Source organism: Typopeltis vanoorti, chromosome 1, assembly GCF_054136105.1.
Source record: "Typopeltis vanoorti isolate ZY-2024b chromosome 1, IOZ_Tvanoo_1.0, whole genome shotgun sequence".
In the NCBI taxonomy this organism is placed as follows: Eukaryota; Metazoa; Arthropoda; class Arachnida; order Uropygi; family Thelyphonidae; genus Typopeltis; species Typopeltis vanoorti.
Genome location: NC_143549.1, coordinates 139,368,933 through 139,396,288, shown reverse-complemented (window position 1 = coordinate 139,396,288; position 27,356 = coordinate 139,368,933). Strand labels below are relative to the sequence as shown.

Below are 27,356 nucleotides of genomic sequence, written 5' to 3'. Positions count from 1 at the left end.
GTAAAACTCATCCCCTAGGAGATGTATGTTGTTTTACATTAATTAAGGGAGATAGGTCACCACCCAGACCAGTTTCAACCTTTATTGAGGTCTCATCAGTGTGTAAGTAAACCAATAAAAGGTAGCATGAAACTATTTGATTTCTATCTTAGAGTTTTCTTATTCGGCTTTGAAATAATTTGGGATTAAATATCCCCTTAATTTAAATAATTTTAACATCACCGAAGTGAAGCCTTTTGGCTCTTTATCATTAATTTATCTGTGCACCTTTTTGACAACTCTTACTGTAAAGTATTAAAGCTATTATCACTATAATCTTGGTATTATTTGGTCTACCTACTCACTGATGAGACCTCAATAAAGGTTGAAACTGGTCTGGGTAGTGACTTATCTCCCTTAATGTAAAACAACATGCATCTCCTAGGAAATGAGTTTTACATTTGGGCAAATACTAAGAATAGCGATCCTAGCTTTATCCACCTTTACAACAAGTTGCCCGGTATTGTACCACCCAGCTTGTTTGCTCATGTTTGGACTCGCCGAACTTTTATAGTTTGCTATATTCGGCATGAAACTCTTTGAAACTCTATCTTAGAGTTTTCTTATTCAGCTTTGAAATAATGTGGGATTAAATATCCCCTTAATTTAAATAATTTTAACATCGCCAAAGTGAAGTCTTTTGACTCTTTATTTCATTAAAAAAAAAAATATATATATATATATATAAACCTATCCTATGTCCTCTATACTTGAGTTTTTCATGATTTCATCCTGATGAGATGAAACATCCTTATAAATCGTTCACTGAATACCTTAATGATGTCTTTTGTAGTAGTTACTATTCTATCCTTTTCATCCATTAGCATCATCTTAGCATAATCATTTTTTCTTCTACTTGCCACATATCTGAAAAACTCTCTAGGGTTTTTCTTGGTCTGATTTATTAATTTTTGTTCATACTGTACTTTTGCTTTTCTTACCAAATGAGTCACCTTCCTGGCCTTCTCTTTATACTCCTTATGCAATTGATTGCTATAATTATTCATCTTGTACTGCCTCCACAGTATCCTCTTCTTCCAAATTTCATGCTTACTCTATTTATTCATCCATTAGATACCTACTTTATTCAGTCTTTTGACCTTCGAAATATACGCGTGGATAGGCTTATGTGTTCGTCAGACATGTTGTAATAACGGTATAAAAAGAACACAGATGGTTAAGAAAATAACTGTTTATTAACTTAAAAGCTAATATTTCGCTGGTATTATATCCAGCATCTTCAGAGCACACAACACAAAGTTTGTTACAAAGGCAAGACAACCACAATCCGGTGTAACAGTGGGGATAGTATAAGTGATTGCAGCGTGCAACACAAGACTAACGATTACATTATAGTAAATGGAAAGGAGGGGGGGGTATACATTTTATTAATCCTATTTCTTTCCAATTCTTTTAAGATTGCTTAATACACAAGTCACTTAATAAAAAATAAAATAATAATAAAAATGTGCTGTATTTGAATGAACTTTATCAGATACTTCACAACTGCATAATATGTATTCATAATTATACAATATAAGTATATTTAATAATTAGTATAAGTTTATAATTATTAGTATAATATTTAATATAAGTATATTTAATAAAATAAAAATAGATGGAGGCTATTTAACAATAATTGGTTTATATGCCCCAGAAGAAGGAAGAGAACAGGATAATATTGATTTTTATAATCAGCTACAAAACATATATAATAAAATAAATAAAAATGATTATGTAATTTTAGCTGGAGACTTAAATGCAAGAATTGGAAACATGAAAATTAATAATAATATAGGAATACATGGAGAACATACTCTAAACAGTATGTTGGAGACAGGGATGGTAAAAAATTGATTGACTTTGTAGTTTATAATAACCTAAAAATAACGAATTCCTTCTATAAACATAAAGACATACATAAATATACTTGAACAGAAAGAGGATGGAAATCAATATTAGATTACTTTATATTAAATGAAAAGACATCACAATTTTCACTAGATGTTAGAGTTCACAGAGGATATGAAATAAGCAGTGACCACTTCCTTGTTAAAATAAAATTAAGATTACCACCTAAATGGCTACAAGTAACAAGAACAGAAAGAAAATTTGAAACATTTGTTTATAAAACTAGACTATTGAATGACACAAATGTACAATGGCTATATGAACAAAGAATTAACCAATATCTAGATAAAACAAAATGAAGAAATAGAAATAGAATATAGCAGCAAATGAAAGCTTAGGAAAGACAAAAAACTTCAATAAAAGGAAAACACTGAAGATCTGGGATGATACAATCAAAGAAATAATCAAAAAGAAAAAAGAAGCCTATCACAAATGGTTAAGCAGTAAAAGATTAGAAGATGAAATAGAATATAAAAGAATAAGAGCCATAGCTAAAAGAGAAGGCAGAAAAAGACATAGAGAATCATGGAACAAATTTGTTTCTAAATTAGAACATGATTTATATAAGTCACTATTGAAGGATTTTATATATATATATATATATATATATATATATAAAAACAACCAACTGCATTTTCCCGGTGTTTATAAAGTTATGTGCGGCTGTGGTCGACCTTATTTTGGCCAGACAGATAAATCTGTTTCACTTCTTCTTGAAGAACATAGATGTGACATCTCCTACAGTAGAACACGAGCGAGCGCCCTTTCCAGTTGTGTTCTTCTCCCCAAACTCTAACCTCGAAGAACGGCAACACCATGTTGATTGGGACCGCACAACCAATTTATATATATGTAAGAATGAATTTGAAAGACATATTATAGAATCAAAAGAAATTGTTCTGGACCCTTCACGCTTGAACAACAATCTAAGCTACAATTTGCCTGATTCACATGCTGGTGCTCTAAAATTAGCTGTCACACACATTCTACTCATGCCAACAGTAGCACGCGGTCACCTATTCAAATATGACTGTTACTATTCTGTTTCTTTTTATTACGCTAGAAAGTCCATGTTTTTTACCTTGTTATTTTTATAAATCTTATGTTATTTCTTACTCACCTGAAGAAGTCAGAATACCAATGAAACCAGTTATGATTTATTAAAGGTTTGTGTTATACTTTCTCGGGTTCTAGTCAGTTAAATTTTAATCTTATAAATGTATACATCCCGAGTCAATCCTAATTGCAATAATATATATATATATATATATATATATATATTTATAGAGTAATTGACTCGGTTAAATGACATTTATAATTATTAACTGACTTAAACACTGAGAAAAAATACAAGAGATTTAATAAGGTTTCACTACTAGTTTCATCGGAAATGCCAACTTCGTCAGGTGAATACAATACCATGGAGAAAACAACATCTTAAAAATATATTGTACTTTAGACAAAAACAGAGTTTAGAACAAGTAGTAGTTGTGTTTGAAATTGAGTCCAAGCATTAGTTCTGGCGTGAAGCATTGTGCGTGTAAATGATATCATGAGTGCGCCAAAACTGGATTAGAGCGCTATGTGACTTGGACAGGCTGTAACTGAGATTGCTGTTTAGATGGGTAGAGTCGAGAGCTATTTCTTTGGATTCCAAGATACATCTTTCTAATTCATTGGAGCATTTATGGATGTTTGAAGTTGAGTTCCAGTCTATTTGATGTTGTTATCCTTCAACATTGGTATTGACCGAGAATAAATAGGACACTAGGATAGGACACTAGCACAGACTCCGTTGTAAGAAATGTCACGTTGGTGTTATACTCTTGGGAACTGAAGAAGGTTGCGTTTTACTTTAGGTTAACTGATGTATGATTGGAGTTTTGGAAAGGTGGAGACATGTTTTAACATTAAATTTCTTCAGGATTTTTGCCAGTTTAGGAGAAAGAGAACTTATATACGGTAAGGAGATATAGGATGTTGGTTTGAGTTATCTTCATTACTATGTTGATTACATACACTAAGACGATTATAGATAATTTTAGGAGAGTAACCATTATTTAAGAAAGTCCTTTTGAGGTAACTAAGTTCTTGTTGAAGTTCATCTTCTGACAACAAGGATCTCGCCCAATGAGCTAGTGTGGAAATAATTCCTAATTTTTTTGGGGGGGGGGGGGGTAGTGGTGAGACAAATAGCCATACCATAATGTATGGTATGGCTATGGAATTTTGTAATATTTTTTGCTTTTAATGCCATTTTTATGGAGGATCTTATGAACTTTTTTTTTATTGTAACCATTTTTTTTACAAATGTTTGGCTAATAATTTCAAATTCTTGGTTCAGAGCTTGTTCATTGGAGTAAATTATTAGGACTCTGTGTTTGAGGGTACTGATGACCCCAATTTTTTGCATTGGATTGTGGTATAAATTGGCTTTTGTGTGTGTATAGGTTTGCAGTAGACTGGGAAGGAGAGGCAGCCTGAGGGAAGACGTGTGACAAGTGTATCTAGAAAAGGAAGAGAGTTGTTGTTTTTGATTTCAATGGTGAATTGGATACCTGTGTGTTGTTTGTTCAGGTGTCTTTGGAATGTATTTAATGTTTTGTGGCTGTGGGGCCAAATGGTGAAAATATCATCAACGTATCGAAGCCAGACTTTGGGTTTTTAGGCTTGCAGAATCATGCATTCCAAACGTCACAGAATTAACTGGAAAGGCACCAAGTCCCTACACCACACCAAAAGTAACATTGGTTTGAAAGAAAATTCAAAGAAGCCTGTGAAATGCTGAAACATCATCCAAATCTGAACAATACTGATGGATTAATTATTCCAAGAATTTGGAGGACCCATCTTCAACCAGTACAGCATATAGAACAATCCCAAACAGAAGAAAATCTTAATATGAGAGGACTTTAGAAATTGTTTAATGTGGTTCTATTTTTTTTAATTATTTTTTTATTTATATATATATATATATATTTTATTATAATAATTTTTTTCCACCAAAGGTCAGGCTAGGGTAAATGATTAACAAACATTTAGATTCATCTTACTTTTGTCTAGTGTATGGTCATATAGCTTGTATCCTGTACAGATGTGTTTTCCTGATGATACCTCAATACAGAGGTCGAAATGTCAAATTTTACTTTTTTGATGTTAAGTAAAGTAATTTTTCTAACGTGTGGTCTCTATAAATTCTTCACTAAGAATCTCCATCGTTTCTCTTACAGAATAAATCAAACCAACAGTTGATTCTTCCTTTTCTCAAACCAAACATTTCTTCTTTTAACTCTGTTGTCTGGCCTTACATTGTATGACAAGTTTTTTTTTTTTTTTGCTCTGAAGAATCTGGTTTGAAATTCAATGAAATATCATCTTAATAAATTATATTTATTTTGTTCTTCTTTTATTGTGCATAAGATACTTACCAACATTCTTATATTTTGTTAATATTGTTACATTTATTTTATTTAAGGTATGGCCAGTATTGATAGCAGTGCTCCAGAAACAACATCGAGTGATAATTCCCCAACTATGGTCAGAAGAACATGGATGAGACCTGGTGGACCGGGTAGTGATAGTGGTAGTAGTGGAGGAAGTAGCGATTCATTTGCATCAAGCTCTTCAGGAGATAAAGGAAAGCGCTCTAAACCACGAGATAGTGAAAGGTGATTTTAAGTTATTGACTACATGCCAGTAAAATTGTAATCACAGATCTATATCAATAGCTATCAATTTAATTAGTGACATACTGGGACTTGCATTTGAGTGCAAGTCACAGTATATCACAAATGAAATCAGCATATTTGTTGAGGTGCTGCATGTATTTTTATTTATTTTTTTAAATTTTATATTTGCATTAACATATGAAAGTTCATCACACAGTGCTGTCCATTTCTTTTTAAACTAAAACAGCAAAAAATTAGCATTGTAGATCATATTATCATCTAATTATATTAAAAAGAAAGCATGATGTGTGTTTTTCTTCTGTCTTCTAATATGAACACCTATCCTTTGGTTTTGAATCAGTGATACTTCAGGTTAAGTGTTATTAGTTACTACCTTTAGTTGCCTTGTCCAGAACCCCAAACAACCAAATGTTGTTTGGTTAGAAAGACCTGGAATAAGTTTCTTTCAAAGTGAGGAACCTTTCTAAATCTTGTCATCTGAAGCTGAGTTATCTGGTCATAAATGGTGGTAGTAGCTATTTCTTTATTTTTTCTTCCCTGTCCTCTTATTTTACTTTTATGAAACAGACAAATCATTCAATGGCATCCATTTAGCAATATCTTAGCTGCCTCAGTATTAATTACAAAAAACCTGATTTCCAACTAAGCATACCCTCAAATTCACAAGTATAATTTATTTGAGCATGTTAAAAATGTACAGGTCACTCAGTTACTGGCCTTATTAAACAAGTAATTAGTGTCTCTGCTTTCTACTCAACGGGCTATGGGTTTGGGTTAAAATTCCATCATGAGGATGAATGATTTGTGAATGCCTTAAGTTGGGAATGAATTTCATTGCCTGGTATGAACCACCACTCTGTTTATTGAAAGTCTGAAGTGGCTTGAAAAATTTCATATTTGGTGTCTAGAGCAGGTTTTCCAGATTATCTAACCCTCAGTCTGCCCAAGATACTAATATACTGCATATTACTTGGATAGGGATGTCTACCCCCCCCCCCCTCCACACACACACACACATGCACACAAAAAAATTATGTTCTCATTGATTGCATGTTATTTTCTTTTAAGAAAATGAATTTGAATAATTGCATTGTCATTAAATTTATTCACAGATTCTCATTTTCTAATAACAATATTTTGACAAACATTCTACAGTTCTTCATAATAGTACTTTACGATATAAACACAAGAAGAAGAACATAATAATTTATTGAGTTAATAATATTTCATTAGATTTCAAGCTAGCATCTTCAGAGCACAAATCACAATTGTGGTTAAGGCACACAGTACACATTTAAATTGTTGCAAGCAATTCATATTGTGACTGAAAGGAACTAATATCCTATCAAGGCACCTTCTAGGGACCAGATTAAAAAAAAAAAAAAGCAAAGTTAATTCTGCAAAGTCAAGCTAAATGTGGTCTTGAAATGGCTAACTGCCTTCCAGGTCATAGATAAATTAATGCAGCCATTCTTATTAAGGTTAGAAGAATGTTTCATAGTAAATTTTTCATGTAGTATTATCATATCCTGTACACCCCTTGAGGGTACATGTCAGGAATTTAATGATGATGATAATCTAGTAATAACCCCTTACCAGCTTAGTCTCAATCATGTTCTCCTTGTCCTTCTATTCACTAGACTCTGCAATTTGCATTCTCTCTATTTCTCTTCATATTCAACATTCCAGAGACCTGAAACCACCTTATTCAATCATCTCTGAATAAGGAATCAATCCTTTCCTGTTTATCTTCATCCTTTTGAAAACCTGGTGACCAAATCTGTGCACAGTAATCAACATGCGGTCTGATCAAAGCCTTATATATATTGGAATCATAATATCCTTACTCCTACATATCAGAATAAGGAATCAATCCTTTCCTGTTTATCTTCATCCTTTTGAAAACCTGGTGACCAAATCTGTGCACAGTAATTCACATGCGGTCTGATCAAGCCTTATATATTGGAATCATAATATCCTTACTCCTACATATCAGTGTTCACTGCATCATTTCCATAATGTACTGTACTATCCTCACAATTAGCAATTTATTCCTGAAATTTAAAATTCTTATCCACCAATATCCCCAGATCTCATCTCTTTCACCTCTTCTAAGATATCCCCTTCAGTTTTATACTCTGCATTCCATCTGTGCTTCTCAGACTTTAGAATCTTACACTTTGCTACATTGAACTGCCAGTCCCATTCAGACAGTATTCAAGTCCACTTGCAAGGCTACAATATCCATTCTACTCCTCGTAATTCTTCCCAACTTTGCCTCATCTGCAAACATCTATATAAAGCCATTCAGGTCCTTCCCCATATCATTTAGCAAATTAAACAGAAACAGATTCTTTGGGCACCTCCCTTGTAACTTTCTTCCAGAGATGGTGCTCTCCCATACACAACTTGCTGATACCTATCAGACAGTACAATCAATCTCCAATCCAGTGCACTAATCTACTGTCCAATCACATCTGTTCCAGTTTAATTACCAGTTGTCAACTCTTGGTATAATTGGATTTTATCAGAATGCTGGCCACATACAATTGAACATTGTTCGCCACTGGGAGGTGAAGATCCCAGTTTGATGCCAATCATTATTTATAGCAGTGCTTCCCGAACTTATAGATGTAAAGGTCCCCTTTGGAAAAATTAAAATATTTCACGACCCCCATCAAAAAAAAACATCATAATACAGACATATATTATTATAATATTTATTGGATTTATATTCAACACAACTTATATTCAAGATATTTTGCGTTTGTAAGCTTTTTGTGCTTCTTATCAATACCTTTTGAAATTAAACTTATATGAAGAGAATATATTTACTAATATTCATTAAGCGCCCAAATATGCAGGAAGCAAAATTTGTAAACCAACATCAATGTGTGATTTTTTCCATTAAAATATAAAAAATAACAAAAAAGAAATAATAAAAAATAAAAATTAAATAAGTTTCTTTTAAGATTAAAAAATCTACTTAGTCTTAAAACATTTTAAATTTGTTTTCATTATTTCACGCCCCCCCCCCCTCAACCAAACTGGCGGCCCAAGGGGCCGTGGCCCACAGTTTGGGAAGCGCTGATTTATAGGATATTTGTTTAGAGGTGATGGCAAGATTATGACACTAACCAAGAGTGTTGACTGCATCTTCTGTAAGTGTCTGTGAAGATAAATTTTCTGCTATGTGATCATGTCATAGATTGTGTCTGGGATGTTTTTTGCTGTTGGAGAGCTAAGAAATCTTTGCTAAGATGGTTTCTGACTTTTTCAAATTCTTTAATGTCTCAGCTTCTGAGATTTAGATGATTAACTCCAGTATTCCATTTAGTATGAATTTAGTATTTCAAATAATTCTTCAGAACACATGGATAGTTGTATTGATTTTGGAAAGTTCTATGTGGGTGCCACAATTTGTTTCTGTGTTAATGCTAAACTTGCTTTTGCACAGATACGTTTTGATTTTTCCTGAATGAAACTTTTGTTTACATTTCAGCTTTTTTTATCTGACTCCCACCGACAAAAGGTTTAGTAAACCTTAGTTATTAACATTAGTACAGTAGATGAACTAATGTAGAACGAGTACAAAAATATATGTTTTTAACAACACTTAACACCACTTCGTACTAACAGGAATTCTGCCTATATAGTGTAGGTGATGACTTTGCTGTTTGGTGTTTCATGGCATAATAGACACTTAATAAAATACCGTATTTTAGAATTTTGGTGAATGTATGCTTTTAGAATGTCTTTTGGTTAAAACAGGGGGGAGAGAATTGTAAAAAATAATTATGATTGGCATCTTATAAATCTCATGTTTACAGGATTTTCTTTTTTTCTGTATATTTGATTCTTAATTCTCACTTTTCTCACAAGAAATTGAAAAATTACATTTAGTGATTAATTTAACCTGTTAAAGTTTTCCTTATATTCTTTGAAATGACTTCTCTACTTATATAGAGTGTGGTATTAAGTTTGGATTATCTGTTTATCCCCTTCATTATCATTGCAATCAACAGTTCACTGACTATTTGAACTGTTAAGTATACAATAAAGTTCTATGCGTTCACATTCCAGTTTAATATTTTTTCTGTGTGTAAGACAAATTTTATTATCTGAAAAATTCTGTTTATGACTTTCCTTTTAAATATGTGTTATGTGACTAGCTTTTCTTTTTAAATATGAAACAGTAACTTTTTCCATGTTTGTTTTTATTTATATTCCATTTTCAGCCACAAAACAAGAATAGCTAAAGATTTTATTTACTTTTTTAAGTTTATATATTTTAAAGTTATAATTTCAATGATTGGTCATCATGTTGTTTAAGGAAGGAAACTGTGATGAAGTAGAGAAACAAAGAAAGTCTGGAATTCTAAATGGTGGGCCTGATACATTTCGATTTTTCAGATGAGAGGCAGTTTAATGCATCCATATTTTTTGGTTAGGAAAAATATATATACCTTAGAGAGTAGCTTATTGAAAAATATAAAAACAGCATTATATTAACACTAAATACAAAGATCGACTACTTAAATGGGAAGCAATTTCAAGAGTAATAATATGAATAGATTTCAAAATGAGAAATTGGACAGTGTAACTTATTTGTGCCTGCTGATCCACTAAATGTGCCATTTGAGAAGTAGTAGAGTTTCTATTATCAGCCAATTAGAAAGACAGCTGGCATTGATCAGTACTCTGATCCATAAAACCTTGACATGGCCCACTAAAATATCCAGGTGTTTACCAGCTGTGGTGCAAATGCAGGACATCATACTAAGAACTGAAAAATCTGTTGAGCATTGCATTGAATACCAAAGAAGTGAGGCCTCAGCTTTGCCATCACAGGTACTCTCTTCAGCTGATCCACAAGATGCCTCGGTAAAGAGACATCAAGTGTTTTATGGGATGAGTTTGAACAATTACACTGTTGCTATAACATAACCAAGAGAAGAATTTGGGAGTCCTTAGAAATGGCATTGGATCCAAAACACCTAAATATAAAACCTGATTGCCATAGCTAGCCAAACATGAACGTGATGCATAAGCATACAAAATGTGCTCAACAATGCAGTATGTAATTAGAAATATTTTTTTTAAATCATCAGATTCTTGTATAGCCAGCTATGTAGTGGTTGTCACCTTGTTAATCTTTTACTGTTTGTCTGTTAGTTTTGATTTTGCACCTGAAAAGTCCAATGTGATTAGGATGAAAAGTTGTGTTTTTTGATTAAGCTAATTATCTTATTCTGGTTTAGTGCCTTGAACAGCAAAGTCTGCATGCTTATACATTGGTGTCCCAAACCTAAGGGAGAACATTATTCTTGAAGATTACAACTGCGAATTCAGATGAATCAGCTTGTGGCAGTTTGTGTAACTGACGATTTCAAGTAGAAAGCAGATACACATGCAAACTTTCGAATTGTGTGCAAAGGGGTCACATTGTTTAGCACTCAATAGGATAAAAGGCAAAAAGTTGCATTAAGCGAATTGTGTTTGAAGGAAGCTCTTTTCGTGAAGGAATAAAGTTGCAAAGTTTGATGTCTTGTAGTGTCTCAAAGACATCATCTAGATGATTTTATACAGGGAAGAATTATTGGAAAGATTGAAAAAGTCCACAGAATTGCTGATATTTCCAGAGTTTGGAATTTCATATAGCATTGTATCCATGCTCTGGGCAGTGCTTCAAACCAGTTGAATGTGTTCCAGATGTTTACTAAGAGGTTGCATTCATTCTATAATGGAGCATGAAGAAAGATTTTTGGTTATAACAGCAAAATGTAATCGACACACCATGGAGGATCAGCTTGCCAGTCATCTCCATTTAAGCACAGGTATATATATACATACACAGGCCTATACTTGTGTATATACATATATACACAGGTATAGGCCTGCTTATCACAGATGATACTCCATATAATCTGTGATAAGCAGGCCTATATGCACAAAGGCCTATAGTCCTTATCTACAGCTCATCATAGAGCCCATTTTCAATGGTATTCTATCCATAAAAATTGGACAAGACACCCATGGGCTAATGTACTCTTTACAGATGAAAGTCGTTTTAGTCCTTCCTCTGATTCTAGATGACATTTGATCTGGCATGAAAGTGATACTGCTTATCATTGCGAGAATGTTCTCGACAGGGATGGTCATGGTGTAAGGAGTCATTATGCTTAATGAGCGCACTCAACAACAAGTGCAAAAAGGGACTATGACTGGTGAATGATATTGCAATGAAATTCTTCAACATCATGTTCAATTATTCAAATATGAATTCATTTTGAATTCATGTTTAATCCACTTATCCACTCCTCCTCCTCCTTCAGTACAAGGATAAGATCTTGTTTTCTGGAGGGAAATTTTGATCAGCAATGCATCTCCTTATTTCATACATGAGTAGTGGAGATACTTCTGGGGACCAAGGATATTAATTAAATCAAGAAGCCAGCACTCTCCCCAGATCTCAATCCTATAGAACATGTTTGGGACGCAATAGGGAGACCCATTGCTGATCAAAATTCCCCTCCAGAAAACAAGGTCTTATCCTTGTACTGAAGGAGGAGTGGACCAGTTTCCCCTCAAGAACTCCTGAATCACCTGGTACTAAGCATGATACAACATTGTGAGAACTGCATCGCAGTTTGGTTGGCATATTCCATACTGAAATGTCTCTCTGTATAGTTTTCTCTAATCATTAATTCCTTAACTATGTCCTTCGAAAATTTGTAACTTTTGCCAAAAACGTATTGCAGTTTAATTTGTGCAAAATTTAGACACATTTTTGTGTAATATAATTTATTAGTATGTTGGCAATAAATTTATGTCCACATTTGGCTGTAGTCATTAAAATTTTTTCATATACAGGTTAAAAATGTAGTGCGCCTATAGCTTTTGAACACCAGTGTATACATATATATATTCTCATTCACATGTACACATTCACACTTAGCAGTATAAAATAAAAACAATTTGTTTCCTTTTCATCAGAATACTATTAAATCTATATTACAGTCCTCTAACATACCTGTGTGATGGATGAATGGCCTTTAATTGCATAAGATTTCTGCTTTTAAAAATCAATGGAATCCCATGTATTAGCTGAATATGTTTTATTTATTTTCCTACATTTGGATAGTCAAATTCAGATAGAGAGAGATATAAGAAACTGGCAGATATTAATTAAATAAGCATAATTTATTTTTTTTTTTTTTTTCATTTACAAAGTAAAATAACTGATTTAAATAGCAGTTTTGAGGAAGATTCAATGTTTAAGACATTATGAATTACACTTTACGATGGTTCTCTTAACTAGTTCTTATATTGTCATCATCGATAATGTTAAAATACAGGGCGGCCATAAAATAACTTTTCCTCTTTGGAGGCATCTGTAGCTAAAATCATTAAATGGAATGAGACCAAATTTTATATTGAGACTTTTGAAGTCATGGGGAGATGATTTCTGCGAAAAAAAGACTTAATACCAAAAATCGCCGATAGGGAAAATTTTGGTGCTGCCTGAGCCGAAAGCAGTCAAATATTTGCAGCAAACACAGGTAAAAAGGATTATGCAAATTTTACTGAGCGTACATGACAGCAGCGCCACCGATTCCATTTAAAAAGGGATTGGGAACGTTCAGGCAGTTATTCAAATGATTGTGCTCAATATGCGTCCTACCTTGCCTGAGCATGCTTTACTTGTTTAGTTGTTTTACCTTAAACAGTGCAATGCCGTAGCAGCCCTTTGGGAATTTTGACGGCTTCATAACCTACATACAGGTCCTATGTCAGCTGTAGCACTGAGAGCTATGATTAAGAAGTTTGAAGAAACTGGATCACTAGGAGTTAGAACTGGCAGAGGACAGAAAGCAGTGCAAGAGGAGACAGTAACAGATGTTACTGGTCAGCACATTGAAAATCGTGTATGTGGTCCAGGGGACCCTGATTCTGATGAATAAAACATTATTTCCTGTGAGTTCATCACTACATTAATTTCTGTGTCTCTCGCAAGTTGTTGTTTTAGTTTAATTATTATTATTCTTATTATCATTGTAACGCGCCACATATCCAGCTGGAATGAGTGACGCGGCTGTCGCTTACACCGTCGAAATGTTATTATTCCATTTTATCTGCCTTTAATGTAATTAATTATCTGCTTATTTTGACTCTGCCAGCGCCAAAATTTCCCATATCGGCGACTTTTGGTACTAAATCTTTTTTTTTTGTGTATATCATCTCTCCATGCCTTCAAAAGTCTCAATATAAAATTTGGTCTCATTCCGTTTATTGGTTTTAGCTACAGATGCCTCCAAAGAGGGAAAGTTATTTTATGATCACCCTGTATTACGAACTATGTTAATACATAATTCACACCTATGGATACACACACAGTAATATATTGTTTACTAAGGTATAATTTTGCAGGAAAAATTTTGTGTTAGGAATACCATCTTGCTTTTGAAATATTTCATTTAAAAAAAAAAAGAAAAGGAAAAAAGCTATCTTCTAACAAAAGTAACTTTATACCAGTAAGATATCAGGAAAAGAAAACGTTTTAGTGCAAGCTTCTGTTCAGGTTTTCATATGCTATTTACATGTATAATTGTTCTTTCATTTAAAAGACTTCATGTAAATTACATTCACAAACTTGATGAAACAGTTGTTGAAAATGAAAAATGAAATGAAGAATATGTGGAGTGATATGAGACGTTTAGTGGAAACTAATGAAAGTGTGCAAAAGAATAGAATGAAAGAAAAAAGGGTAAAAGAGGTGACGAGTGACTCAAGGATAGCAGTGTATGGAGATTCCATAGTTAGAGAATTAGATAATGAGAGATTTTATTAGGTCTGCTATCCAGAGGGAGATTGAACAGGACAATTGAGGAAATGAGCAAGAGAACTAGTGGTGGTTGTGGGGACAGGTGATTTGAGTGGACATAAGGAGTATATAAGGGCAAATATCAGAAGGTTGTTGAGAAGAGCGAAAGAAAACAGTGTAGTGGAAAAGGTTGTCAGTATGTTGCCGAGGTATGACAGTGATGAATTGAGACGGAGAGCTGGAATCATGAATGGTATGCTAGCAGAGCTGTGTGAGAGAGTACAGTTTGTGGATGTATGGCATGTGTTTGAGAGAAGAATGGAATTATACAGGTGTGATGGGTTGCATTTAAATGGCTTTGGAGTTGAGTGTACTGGAGAAAGTGTTGCTAAATGGAAGTACAGTGTGTGTGCTGCATGCACGAGATCAAAAGAAAGATGAAGTAAAAGAGCAGGAGACTGGTATTGAAGAGACAGGAGTGCTTGGCAGTGGAAATGATGGTAGTATAAGAGAAGAAGAACAGGAATGCAAGAGGATCATGGGAATTGGGGGGGAAGCCCAGGTGTACAGGGAGAGTGGATGTTGAAAGTAGCAGTGAATGTATTTGAAGATGGAGCATATTGCAGTGTGGATGGGGAAGTTGAGACTGAGCAGATATATGTGGTGATAAAGGTGATTGGGCAGGTGTGGTGGGGAAATCGCAACCAACCAGTGGTTTGAGTAGGACTGGTTATAGACCTAAAAAATGACAGAAGTATCAGAAATAAGGGGGATGAAATTGTTTCAGTGATTGAGTTTATTCGCCCCAAAATCTTTGGAATAAGTGAAACATGGTTGAATGGAGATAACATCGTAAAGGGATTAGAAATGAATGGATACGGTATTTTTTTGTGAGGATAGAAAGGGCAAGAAAGGTGGGGGGGTGCTGATGATGATAGCAGAGAAATTAAGTCCACATAAGGTAGACCTGAAAGAGGGAAATAGTGGCACTGGTTATGAAGCAATGTGGAGTATCATGGAAATTGACAGGAGCACATATTTAGTTGGATGTTGCTATAGGCCAGGGAATGAAGGGTGGTGATGAAGAAATGTATAAACAACTTGGATTAGTGAACAAAGGAAGGGTAGTTATTATGGTCTATTTTAATATATCAGTATATATTGGAATGAAGAAATAGCATTTGGAAATAAGAAAAATGAATTTCTGGAGTTCTTGAGAGGTAACTATCTCAGGTAGCATGTAAAAAAGGGCATGCAATGATCAAGAGTTTTAGATCTGATCATTTTGTCAGAGAATGTAATTTTGGGTGGGGTTTCACACTTTCTTCCAGCTGGTGAGAGTGATCATGAAGTAATTACCTAGGGTTGTGGCTAGCCATATGCAGATTTCTGTGAGGAAAGGATGTATGTGGAATTATAAGACTGGTGATTATGACAAGCTTAGGAGACAGCTTGGAGCTATACCATGGAATGAGGAGTTGAGCAGTGAGGAAATAAATGCTGCTTGGGAACTGAGAAAGAAATACATAACAGCATCAATGTGTGAATGTATTCTGAAAGCCAAAAGGTTGAATAAGATAGGTGTAGGATGAATCGAGGGACTTAAATATGAAATATGGAAGAAGAAGGTTCTTTGGAGGCAGTACTAGATGAATAATGGTAATTAACAGTTACATGAAGAGTATAAAGAACAAGCCAGGAGAGTGACTCAGTTAGAAAGGAAAAACGAAAGTGCACTATGAGCAGAAATTGGCAAAACAGGCAAAGAAAAAAACCCTAGAGAAGTTTTTTCACTTGGCTATAAAACTAATTATATATTGGATTTTATCCTTTATCCAAGTGTTAGCAAACAAAGTTTGCACCTGAAGTACTTTTCAGGACTGGGGCAACTCGTGATAAAGGTGGTTTAAGTTCTCATCGCTTGCCTTAGTATCCTCCATAATGCAAAGCACATCTCCTTGCGGAAATATATAATGCTATGCATTAAGGGAAGGGCCACTACCTAGACCGGTTTCGACCTTTATTGAGGTCTCATCAGTGGGAGACAGACCCAGAGGTGGTGATACAAAGGTGGAAGTAATGGAGAAGTCATATTTACATATATGAGTTGCCAAAGGGTGTCACACCAAGTGAAAAAACTTCCATAAACTTATCTCTAATCCAGAGAATTTTGATAATAGGGTGTGACACCTGAGATGATTTTTTACTAATTATGTACTATAACAAGGTGACGAATATCTTGGAGAGGGGAAATACATATACAGTGGCGTACTTGGATTTTGTAAAAGCATTTGATAGGCTCCCACATGACAAACTAATAAATAAATCGAAACAGGCAGGATTGGATAACATGCTTCTGAGTTGAATCAGTGACTGGCTGTCAGAAAGTTGTATATGGGGGTGCAGTATCCTGAAAGAGAAAAATCACTAGTGGTGTATCACAGGTATCAGTTTTGGGACCATTGTTGTTCAGTTTATATATTAATGATATTGGGATGGTTTGACTAGTGATATGTAGATGATGCAAAACTGGGGAGAGCGACGCAGAGTCAAGCAGATGTTATTGTCTTACAGGAGGACTTGAATGGGCTGGTAAGTGGAACTCAGTTCAGTGTTGCCAAGTGTAATGTTTTAAAATTTGGTAAGCAACGATGGAATGCAAAGTATACACTTGGTGGGGAAAGTTTAAAGATGAGAGATTTGGGCATGGTGGTGGACAGGACCTGAAATTCAGTGACCACATTGCACAAGTTGTGAAGACATCAGATAATGGCAATGATGTGGAGGACCCCGACATTCAGAAATAAAGAGGTTATGATGCCATTGTATAAGGCCTTGATCAGGCCTCATATGGATTATTGTGCACAGATCTGTTCACCAGGTTTTCATGGTGACGAGACTATGTTGGAGAGGGATCCAGAGAAAATTCAAAAAGTTTGTCAGTAGAATTTGGAGTATGAGGACAGATTAAGAGAATGTAAATTCCGAAGCCTCGTGAATTATTCCCTCCCCTCTTCCGAGGGGGGGAGGAGGATATGATTGAGACATATAAGCTAATCAGGGGTTGTTATCAGGTTGACATGGAAGAGATTTTTCATAGAATGAGAGAGGTGGTAGAACAAGAGGCCATCATTGGAAACTGTATAAAGAGGATGTGAGAAGAAGTGGTTTGTGAGTGAAATGCATTGGCTGAGTGTGTTGTGAATGTAGACACATTGAATCCTTTTTAGGCACGATTGGATGAGCATTGTATGCAATAGTGTATACCTCCCACAATGAGTCTCTGACTCCATGGAGGTCGGATGTTAATATAATAATAATAAAATTAGTTCTACAAATGTACTTGTCAAATTGTACACTATTTGACCATGTCAAATAGTGTACAATTTTGCATGGCACATATCAAATTGTATGCTATTCGTTAATTTTAATATATTAATTATTTATATTTCAATTGTTTATATAGTCCTCCTCAAGTAGTTAATCCAAAGTTATCTTCTCCTTGTCCTCCTGTTGAGAGTTTCACCCGTTCTGTTGCTCCAAATACTAAAGTTATGAGGTAAGTATCTCAGGTCTCTATAAATGTAGAAACTTTTTTATATAGGCATGCTTTCATATTTAGCCTACTTGATTCTGTTAGTTATTTTTACCATATAAATTTAAAAATATATATTAAGCACTTTTGCTAACTCAGAGAGTGTAAAATCATCTTGTCAGTTCAGCAGAGATACTGCTAAGGAAATGACAGGAATATCATGAAAACAGATTACCTTTGGAAGAATTTGGAAAATAACTGCTTTGTGATACTTCTATGGATGTAGTTAATATTTTTTAATTAGTATATCAGCATTAGATTTATGCACCTTTTGTTACTGTTTTTTTTTTCAGTTTTATTAAGGCAACAGTTTAAGTAATATGGTGAGTTACATAATATCTGACTCACTGACCTACATGTCTCCATAATAATTAAAAGAAACATTAATAAATGCCTCCTATATTTCAGCAATTTCATCACATTGCCATCTTCATGGGAACATACAACTATGACACGTGCATGTAGACACTATAAAAAGCAAATGAGGCAGAAGAGAGAAAACTACTGTTGTTCCTAGAGTCCTAGAGGTGCCCCCTGGCGAGCTATATTGGGTTGTCTTGGCTATCGGGCTGAAGTTCTCAAGATGCGAGTTTCACAAATTTGGGGGAGTCTCATGAACCCAAATTTGTTGAGGTTTGGAAAGTTTTTTTAGAGCTGAGGCTGATTCCATGAACAATCTTTCATATTTAAATTTGCCGTGGTGTATTAACGTGGCTTTCTTCCGATGTATTCTTTGGTGGGTATCCAGAGCATGGTCTGCAAGCCCAGATTGACTGCACTGGTGAAAGCAGTTGCAGTCTTTGTGTTCTGAAATCCTGACATTTGCTGTCCTGCCTATTTGGCCAAAGTAGGATAGTTTAAAGCTGCAGGATACCTGGTATACCCCAGGTAGGTCTAGGGGAAGTGGTTGGTCTTTGGTGGAGTGGATAAGGGATGCCAATTTTTTATATGGTTTGTGACAAGAAGTCAGGTCATATTTTTTAAGATTTTGGTTAACTTTTCAGAGGTGCCCCAGATATAGGGAATGGTGATGGATTTAGTGTAATCTTTGTTATGAGGGGAGGGAGGGATTGTGGTTAACTTGTTTTAATATTTTTTGGAGGGTTGTAACCATTGGTTAAGAAAGTGTTAAGGATGTGGTTTAGTTTAGCTCAGAAAGGGAAACTGTTGTTTTTCTCTTTTTTCCAAGGTGAATTGGATTCTGGGGTGTTGGTTGTTTAAGTGTGTTAAGAAGGAGTGGAGTGTATCTGAGCCATGTGGCCAAATAGCGAACACATCATCAACGTAGCGAAGCCAAACAATGGTGTTTGTGGGGCTGAGTTTAAGGCTTTCTCCTCAGAAGTCTCCATAAAGAAGTTGGCCAGGAGTGGGGAGAGTGGTGAACCCATGACTGTCCCCTCTATCTGTTTGTAGAATTTTCCTTGCCAAACGAAATAGCCTGAGTTCATTGTGAACTGAAATAGGGCTGAGATATCGGGAGGAAATTTGGTTTGAGCTCTAAGGTTTCCTTGAGTGAGACATTTGTGAATTGGGAGGAGATGTCAAAACTGACCATTATGTCAGTATGTTGGAGTGAGAGGTTTTCTATACTGGCTTTGAAGTGAGCTGAGTTTTTTATGTGTGATGGTATGTTGCCAGTATAGTGTGTGAGTGCTTTCGCTAAATGTTTGGCTAATTTGTATGTGGGGGAATCAATGCCATCGACTATGGGGCGTAATGGCACATTTTGTTTATGTATTTTTGGAAGTCCATATATTCGGGGGGAGGGCGGTCTAAAGTTAAAAGGTTTTAGTTTGTTGGTAACTTCCAGAAGCCAAGAAGTGACCTTCTTAAGGAGCCTTTGGAGTGTTCTAATTTGGGAGCTGGTGGGATTATACTCAATAGGTAGGTAGGTAGGTAGCCTGATCTAACAATAAAGTATTAAGCTTACCTGTGTAGTCGGTTTGGTTGAGAACCACAGTGGATTTCCCTTATCAGATTGGTGATTACTATTTCTTTGCTTTTCTTCATTTATTGTAGAGCTTTATATTCTCCTTTGGATTGGTTGGTTTTCGGTGGTCTTGCTTTGGTGAGAACACCGACTACATCCAGTCTGATATTGTTGGCGATATGATTTGGAAGGTTGCGGATACCACGTTCTTCTATCTGAATCATTATTTCTCTGGCCGGCATTTTCTTAGGAGTTATGGCAAAATTGTGACCACATGCCAGTGCTTTGAGTGCCTCAGGCTTCAAAGTTACAAAAGAAAGGTTGATTACAGTGTTGAGTGGTTGTTGAGGTTCAGAGATAGAGTCCTTTTTCAAGTTTTCAATTTTTTTGATGTGCCGACTCCGTATCTTTTCAAATTCTTTTGCTACTGAAGTGCACGAGACATCGTAGAGAATCGTCCAAAGGTCGTGGTTCAGCGTGTCGGAAAGCTCCTCCTCCTCTGGCGCCTGAATAGCTTTGTTTACATCGGCCAGGAGTGGATGGCATTGATTCCCCCATATACAAATTAGGCAAACATTTAGCCAAAGCGCTTACCCACTATACTGGCAACCCACCATCACACATAAAAATCTCAGCCCAATTCAAAGCCAGTATAAAAAATTTTTATATAATGGTCAGTTTTGACGTCTCCCTATTCACAAGTGTCCCACTCAAGGAAACCATAGAGTTCATCCAAGCCAAATTTCCTCCCGATATCTTAGCCCTATTTCAGTTTACAATGAACTCAGGCTGTTTCGTTTGGCAAGGAAAATTCTACAAACAGATAGAGGGGGACAGCCATGGGTTCACCACTCTCCACACCCCTGGCCAACTTCTTTATGGAGACTTTTGAAGAGAAAGCCTTAAACTCAGTCCCACAAAAACTCACTGTTTGGCTTCACTACTTTGATGATGTGTTCAATATTTGGCCACATGGCTCAGATATACTCCACTCCTTCTTAACACACTTAAACAACCAACACCCCAGAATCCAATTCACCTTGGAAAAAAGAGAAAAACAACAGTTTCCCTTTCTGAGCTAAACTAAACCACATCCTTAACACTTTCTTAACCAATGGTTACAACCCTCCAAAAAATATTAAAACAAGTTAACCACAATCCCTCCCTCCCCTCATAACAAAGATTACACTAAATCCATCACCATTCCCTATATCTGGGGCACCTCTGAAAAGTTAACCAAAATCTTAAAAAATATGACCTGACTTCTTGTCACAAACCATATAAAAAATTGGCATCCCTTATCCACTCCACCAAAGACCAACCACTTCCCCTAGACCTACCTGGGGTATACCAGGTATCCTGCAGCTTTAAACTATCCTACTTTGGCCAAATAGGCAGGACAGCAAATGTCAGGATTTCAGAACACAAAGACTGCAACTGCTTTCACCAGTGCAGTCAATCTGGGCTTGCAGACCATGCTCTGGATACCCACCAAAGAATACATCGGAAGAAAGCCACGTTAATACACCACGGCAAATTTAAATATGAAAGATTGTTCATGGAATCAGCCTCAGCTCTAAAAAAACTTTCCAAACCTCAACAAATTTGGGTTCATGAGACTGTCCCAAATTTGTGAAACTTGCATCTTCAGAACTTCAGCCCAACAGCCAAAACAACCCAATATAGCCTGCTAAGGGGCACCTTTAGGACTCTAGGAACAACAGTAGTTTTCTCTCTTCTGCTTCATTTGCTTTTTGTAGTGCCTGCATGCACTTGTCATAGTTGTACGTTCCTATGAAGATGGCAATGTGAAATTGTCAAAATATAGGAGGTGTTTATTAAAGTTTCTTTTAATTAATATTCCAGTATACGTTGTAAATTCCTTAAATAATTTAATAGTCATGTGTTACCAATGCATAAGCCCATCTACAAGAATTATGTCTCCATACTGTAGTGTAACATGCTCTTTGGTTAGAAAGTTGTGGTTTCTAATATTATCTAAGATGCAAAATAACTGCTTTTAACTGAAGGTGAGGTAGTCATTATGTGGAAGTGACGAGTTTTCTTTTCTGGAAGTATAAAGTGACCATAGAACCAGTGCAATTTACACACATACCATACATATCCACATTATCATGGCTTGATCTCCCTCTCCATAATCTTTAATAACAGCCATCTGATTTTTCATCTTTTTGCCTGAGACTTATTTCTATCTTTGATTTTGGACTGCACTAAATTGTTACTTTCTGATTTCCTGATGTGTTTTGCTAAGTACTGTGTTTTGGTCATAATTTACAGTTCTTCACCTTTTAACACGATTTATGATTATAACTATTAATTTTTTTTTTTTTTTGTCATAAGCCTTACATTTTTGCTACTTCTGTCAGTATTTTTAGTTGATTTACCGTTATTATAAATCTAGGTACGATAACTAGCTATTGTCAATCTAGTTATCATAAGAAATAATCAATTTTTTTATCTCACAAATGTTTATTAAAATGTGGTTATCAGTTTGTGCAGTTTTTCTAAAACTTTTAATGTTACTCCCACCCACTAAAGGTGATTTGCAAACATATAGTACAGTATGGTGCAAAAAATAAATAAATATATTACTGAATAACTGCAATGATATATGTTATGGAATAAATGGGTTTATTAACAAAAAATATATGTTTACACCTAGTGATATGTACATCCACAACTAACAGTGGAATCTTGGTCAAATAACAACAGTAGATTATATGGGCAATTTCTCTTTCAAGACATGTTTCGTAGTGCATGTGAAAGTTCTCTGTCATCTTGGAGAACAACGGTTGGGATATCTGCTAGACATATTTTGTAATTTTATCCCTATTTCATCAATGTTTGAAGGCGGGTCATGATGGAATACCCATTCCTTCAACATACACCAAATGAAGGCATCAAGCAATGTGAGATGAGGAAAACATGAAGGGTACAGGAATTCTGTGAACCTTGAAATGAGCCTCCCAAGGAAGTGTTCTGATAAATTGGCTCTAGAACATGATATGTGACAGGTTGCTCCATCCTGTTGGAATACCTTTGCACAAAATAATGAATTTGCATGACACATCCTATTCAAATCCTGGGTGAACAGAACTAACACATTCTCAATGTAGTGTACACTATTCAAGGTCACGATTACACCACCCTCTTGTAGGAAGTAGGGCCCAATTATGCAATGGGCAAAAATTGCACATCTCTTCCTCACAAGTACATGGGTGACTGTCTTGCTGTAAAGCGACTTCTCTAGGACAAATTCAGGTCTTGAGAAACCAAGAAACCTGCAGGTTCATCTGAACATCATAGAGGAAGGATGGTTCTTCATAGACATTGGGCCAGCATGAGTGCACAGTATTCCTGCTGTGCAGCGTAATCCATTGCTGTTAAACACTGATCCACCTGAATGATGTACGAATCTCACCTTAAGTATTCTCTGTAGTGACTTCCTTGGTATCCCAAGTTTTACCACTGTTTGCCATTGATTATGTTGTGGAGACTGTAACACTTGCTCCAGCACACACCCGTGATTCTCATTTGTGTTAATAGTTCGTGGTCTCCCCAAATGCCCTTTGCATTGTAGCAGAATACTCCCAGTACATCAGGACACACTTCTTGCCAATTGCTTGGGGTATGCTTACAGAAAACGATGAGCAAACTGCTCACAAACTTGTAGGCTTGAACCATTTGCTCTACCAACTAAGTATGAACTAAAATAATGCTCAACAATGAACGTCTTTTCTTCCAGCATCAACGGCATTGCTACAGCCAACGTGATGGCGTATGCTTCTTCTATTAATGTGCATGCAGTCGAACACCGCATATCTCATACTGCATGTACTGAAGAGGGGGGGGGGTGTTGAAGTTCAGTACTGTTTTTCTTTTTCTTTTTTTCATATTATACATTTGGTACTGCGGACTGGCTAAGGATTTTTTTTTTCTTTCTTTTCTATTTTGTATATTTTTAAGTTGTCAAATGCATTATTATTCCATCCAAATGGCTGATTGGAAACCTAACATAGCATGATGAAGACACCATTCTGTGTGAGTAGAACATAAGGAAAATTTATATGTGGGTACCAATAAATAATAATAATAGTAATTTATTATTAAGAACAAGAGTATTAAAAGACAGAAGGAAAATAGAACTTTGTAAGTGCAAGGAGGTGATGACATCAAAAACAGAGAGAAATATAGGGATGTGACCCAACACATGTAAGGAGGAATTTAATGCATTGAGATTGCATTGAAATCTCTTCCTCACAAGTACAATTTTGTGCCCCTTAAAAATTATTTGTAGTTTAAAATTTATATCTTAAATTTATATATAAGCAATATCTTTGAATATTAACTTAAGTAAGCCATGTTCAACTTTCTATAAAAATCTGAAAAGTAAATTGAAAATTTATAATTTTATAAAAGTCCTTGTTTATTGGGGTCAAACCTTTTGTCTTACTGCCCAACAAGCTTGAAAGATGACCTTAAATGTGCCTTTGACTCAGTTTCTCCCTCCCTCCCTCCCTCCGTCCTGGACACTGGCTTAATTCATTAAGGAATAAGAAACATACCTAACCTTGGGTACAATTCTTTGTCTGTTACTCTTTCTATGTTGCAATTTTCTTTCTTTATTACAATGACTAGTTTGGTTGAAATATAATATTTTAACTATAATAGTCAATGGTGGCAATTACAAGGATAGTCTGAAAAGTTCTTGACCATAGATTATTATTATTATTATTGTTCCGGGCAACTCCAAGGAGTCGACAGACTCATCGAGGGAGGCCCTAACATCATGTCAAGAACAACTATTCGACATTGACACAGTATCTATCATACCTTGCCTTGAACTCATTCATAGTCGTAATACCCACAACAGACTGGAAGCTTATTCCAATCATTCACCACTCTCCAAGTAAAAAACCTAGCTCTAACACCCTTGTCAACCACGCTCTTGCCCAGCTTCCATGCATGGACCCTAGTCCTCCCACCACCAGTCATATTTTCAAAAATATCTTCTGGATCAATCTTATAGAAACCCTTCAGTAATTTGAATGTCTCAATCATATCACCCCACCTTCGCCTATCGTCCAATCTCTGCAACCCACAAATCTTCAACCTATTCTCATAAGGTTCATTCCACAGACCTTCTATCATCTTGGTCACTCGTCTCTGGATCCTCTCCACTTCCTCCCCATCACGAAGAAACCCTAGTGCCCATAACTGGGCACAGTAGTCCAGATGGGGTCTTATCAAGGCTCGATACAGAGGAACAACAACTTGTTTGTCTCTGCATGTTAAAGTATTTTTCAGAAGCCAAGTGATTTGATGAGCTGATTTAGTCACTTTTGCAATGTACCCCTAAACTTCAATTCCCTATCCACCAACACTCCCAAATCCCTGGCCTCATCAATCTCCTGGAGTACAGTTCCACCAATGCGATATACTGCTGCTATTCTTTTCACACCAAAGTGCATAACCTTACACTTTGCCACATTAAATTGACATCCATTTTTCCTAGCCCAGTCCTCCAAACTGTCCAAATCATCCTGTAAAATTTTGACATCCTGTGCACTCACAATTACTCTACCCAACTTTGCATCATCAGCAAACAAGTGAACATTTCCTCTCAAATCCTTTCCTATATCATTGATGAACAAATTGAAAAGCAGTGGTCCAAGAACAGAGCCCTGCAGCACACCACTAGTCACAAGCCGTCTTTTAGACTCCACTCCTGCATAAACCACGCTCTGGTATCTCTCCTTCAGCCACCCTCCTATCCATCTCACCAACCCTATATCTATCCCCATCTGCTCCAGTTTAATGATTAGGGTTCCATGTGGTATCCTGTCAAAGGCCTTGGCAAGGTCCAGTAGTGTCACTGTAAACCCATTACCCCTATCCAGTTCAGCCATCACTGTATTATAAAATGTGAGCAAGTTACTGAGGCATGATCTACCCTTCACAAAACCATGTTGTCCCCCATACAATATCCCATTTTCATCTATCCAATCCTGTATTCTTTTCTTGACTAATTTCTCTAAGACCTTGACAATGATTCCTGATATGCTAATCGGTCGGTAATTTACAACAGCAGTCTTGGAACCACCTTTATGCACTGGAACTATTTTCCCCTCTTTCCAACCCCTCAGGACTAACCCAGACCCGAGACTCAAATTAAACAAAATGGTCAAGGGCACTGACAATTCTTTAGCCACTTCATATATGACACGAGTTGGTAAACCATCCAATCCCACAGATGTATTGACATTGGGGTTTTGTAATAGACTATTCACCTCCACTTCATTCACCACAATTCCCGTATAAGCTTTATTCCTGCAATGTCACCACCTGGATGATATACTCTTGCAAAGTGCTCGCTCAGTAATTCAACTATATCAACTGATTTGGTTACCTCCCTACCATCGGAATTCTTTAAAATCATTCTGCCATATACATTTTTTCTTTTACTTGCAACATATCGAAAAAACTTTGCGATTCTCTTTAGCCTGCATGGCTAATGTTCTTTCATAATCCGCTTTTGCTTTTCTTACCACACTCGTTACCCTTCTGGCCTGCGCTTTATACCGTTCATATGCCTGCTGGTCACCTTTTTCTCCATAATTGTTTCTTTGAAAAAGAAACAATTATGGAGAGAAAAATCCTTGAGCTGCAAAAAAAGAAACAACAATAGTTGTTTCTTTTTTTGCAGCTCAAGGTTAATGGTGTTATTCATCCATTTAACCCCTACTTGATTTATTATTCGGACTCTAGGTATAGACTCAGCCATTGCCTCCTGCAAACACTTCTTAACTGCCTCCCATGCACTATCAACTTCTAGTCCTTGCAGTTGTACATGCCATGGCACTGAACCAATCAAACTCCTAAGCTTGTCATACTTTCCAGCCCGATAATTCCACATGTACCCTGTCTTAATTGAAAATTCCACACCTTTAGCCACCTCCCAAGTCAAGAAGACCCTATGATCACTCTCATCAATTGGTGGCAATGTGGTCATATTTGTTACAGCCAAATCCTCAGATGTAATTTCTAGGTCAAGCACTCTCTGATCCCTAGTCCCTGTCATTCCTGAACACACTATACCCATCACATTCAATCCCACTAGCTATATCATCTACAGTCAGCCACGATTCACTAATACCAATAACCTGTGGTCTGGAAGTGCCAACCATGGCCAAAAACTCTTCCTTCTTGTTCCTAATACTCCTAGCATTAGTGTACATGAATTTAAGACCCCCATTAGCCCCAACTCTACCTTGATGCCTTATATTAACTATCTCACTCTGATTTGTTGTCCTTATTCGCTCGGGCATATTATATTCATTCATACAT

At 35.9% G+C, this 27,356-nt stretch overlaps 1 protein-coding gene across 1 annotated transcript in view; it reads left to right on the top strand.

Annotated features, from left to right (window-relative positions):
* Positions 1–27,356, top strand: part of Dora (zinc finger SWIM domain-containing dorado) — a 495,561-nt gene that overhangs the window by 337,269 nt on the left and 130,936 nt on the right. Inside the window, exons 17-18 of the mRNA XM_090399467.1 lie at positions 5,426–5,618; positions 17,930–18,022. Of these exons, the coding sequence (XP_090255593.1) occupies positions 5,426–5,618; positions 17,930–18,022 (286 nt within the window). The remainder of the gene's footprint in view (positions 1–5,425; positions 5,619–17,929; positions 18,023–27,356) is intronic.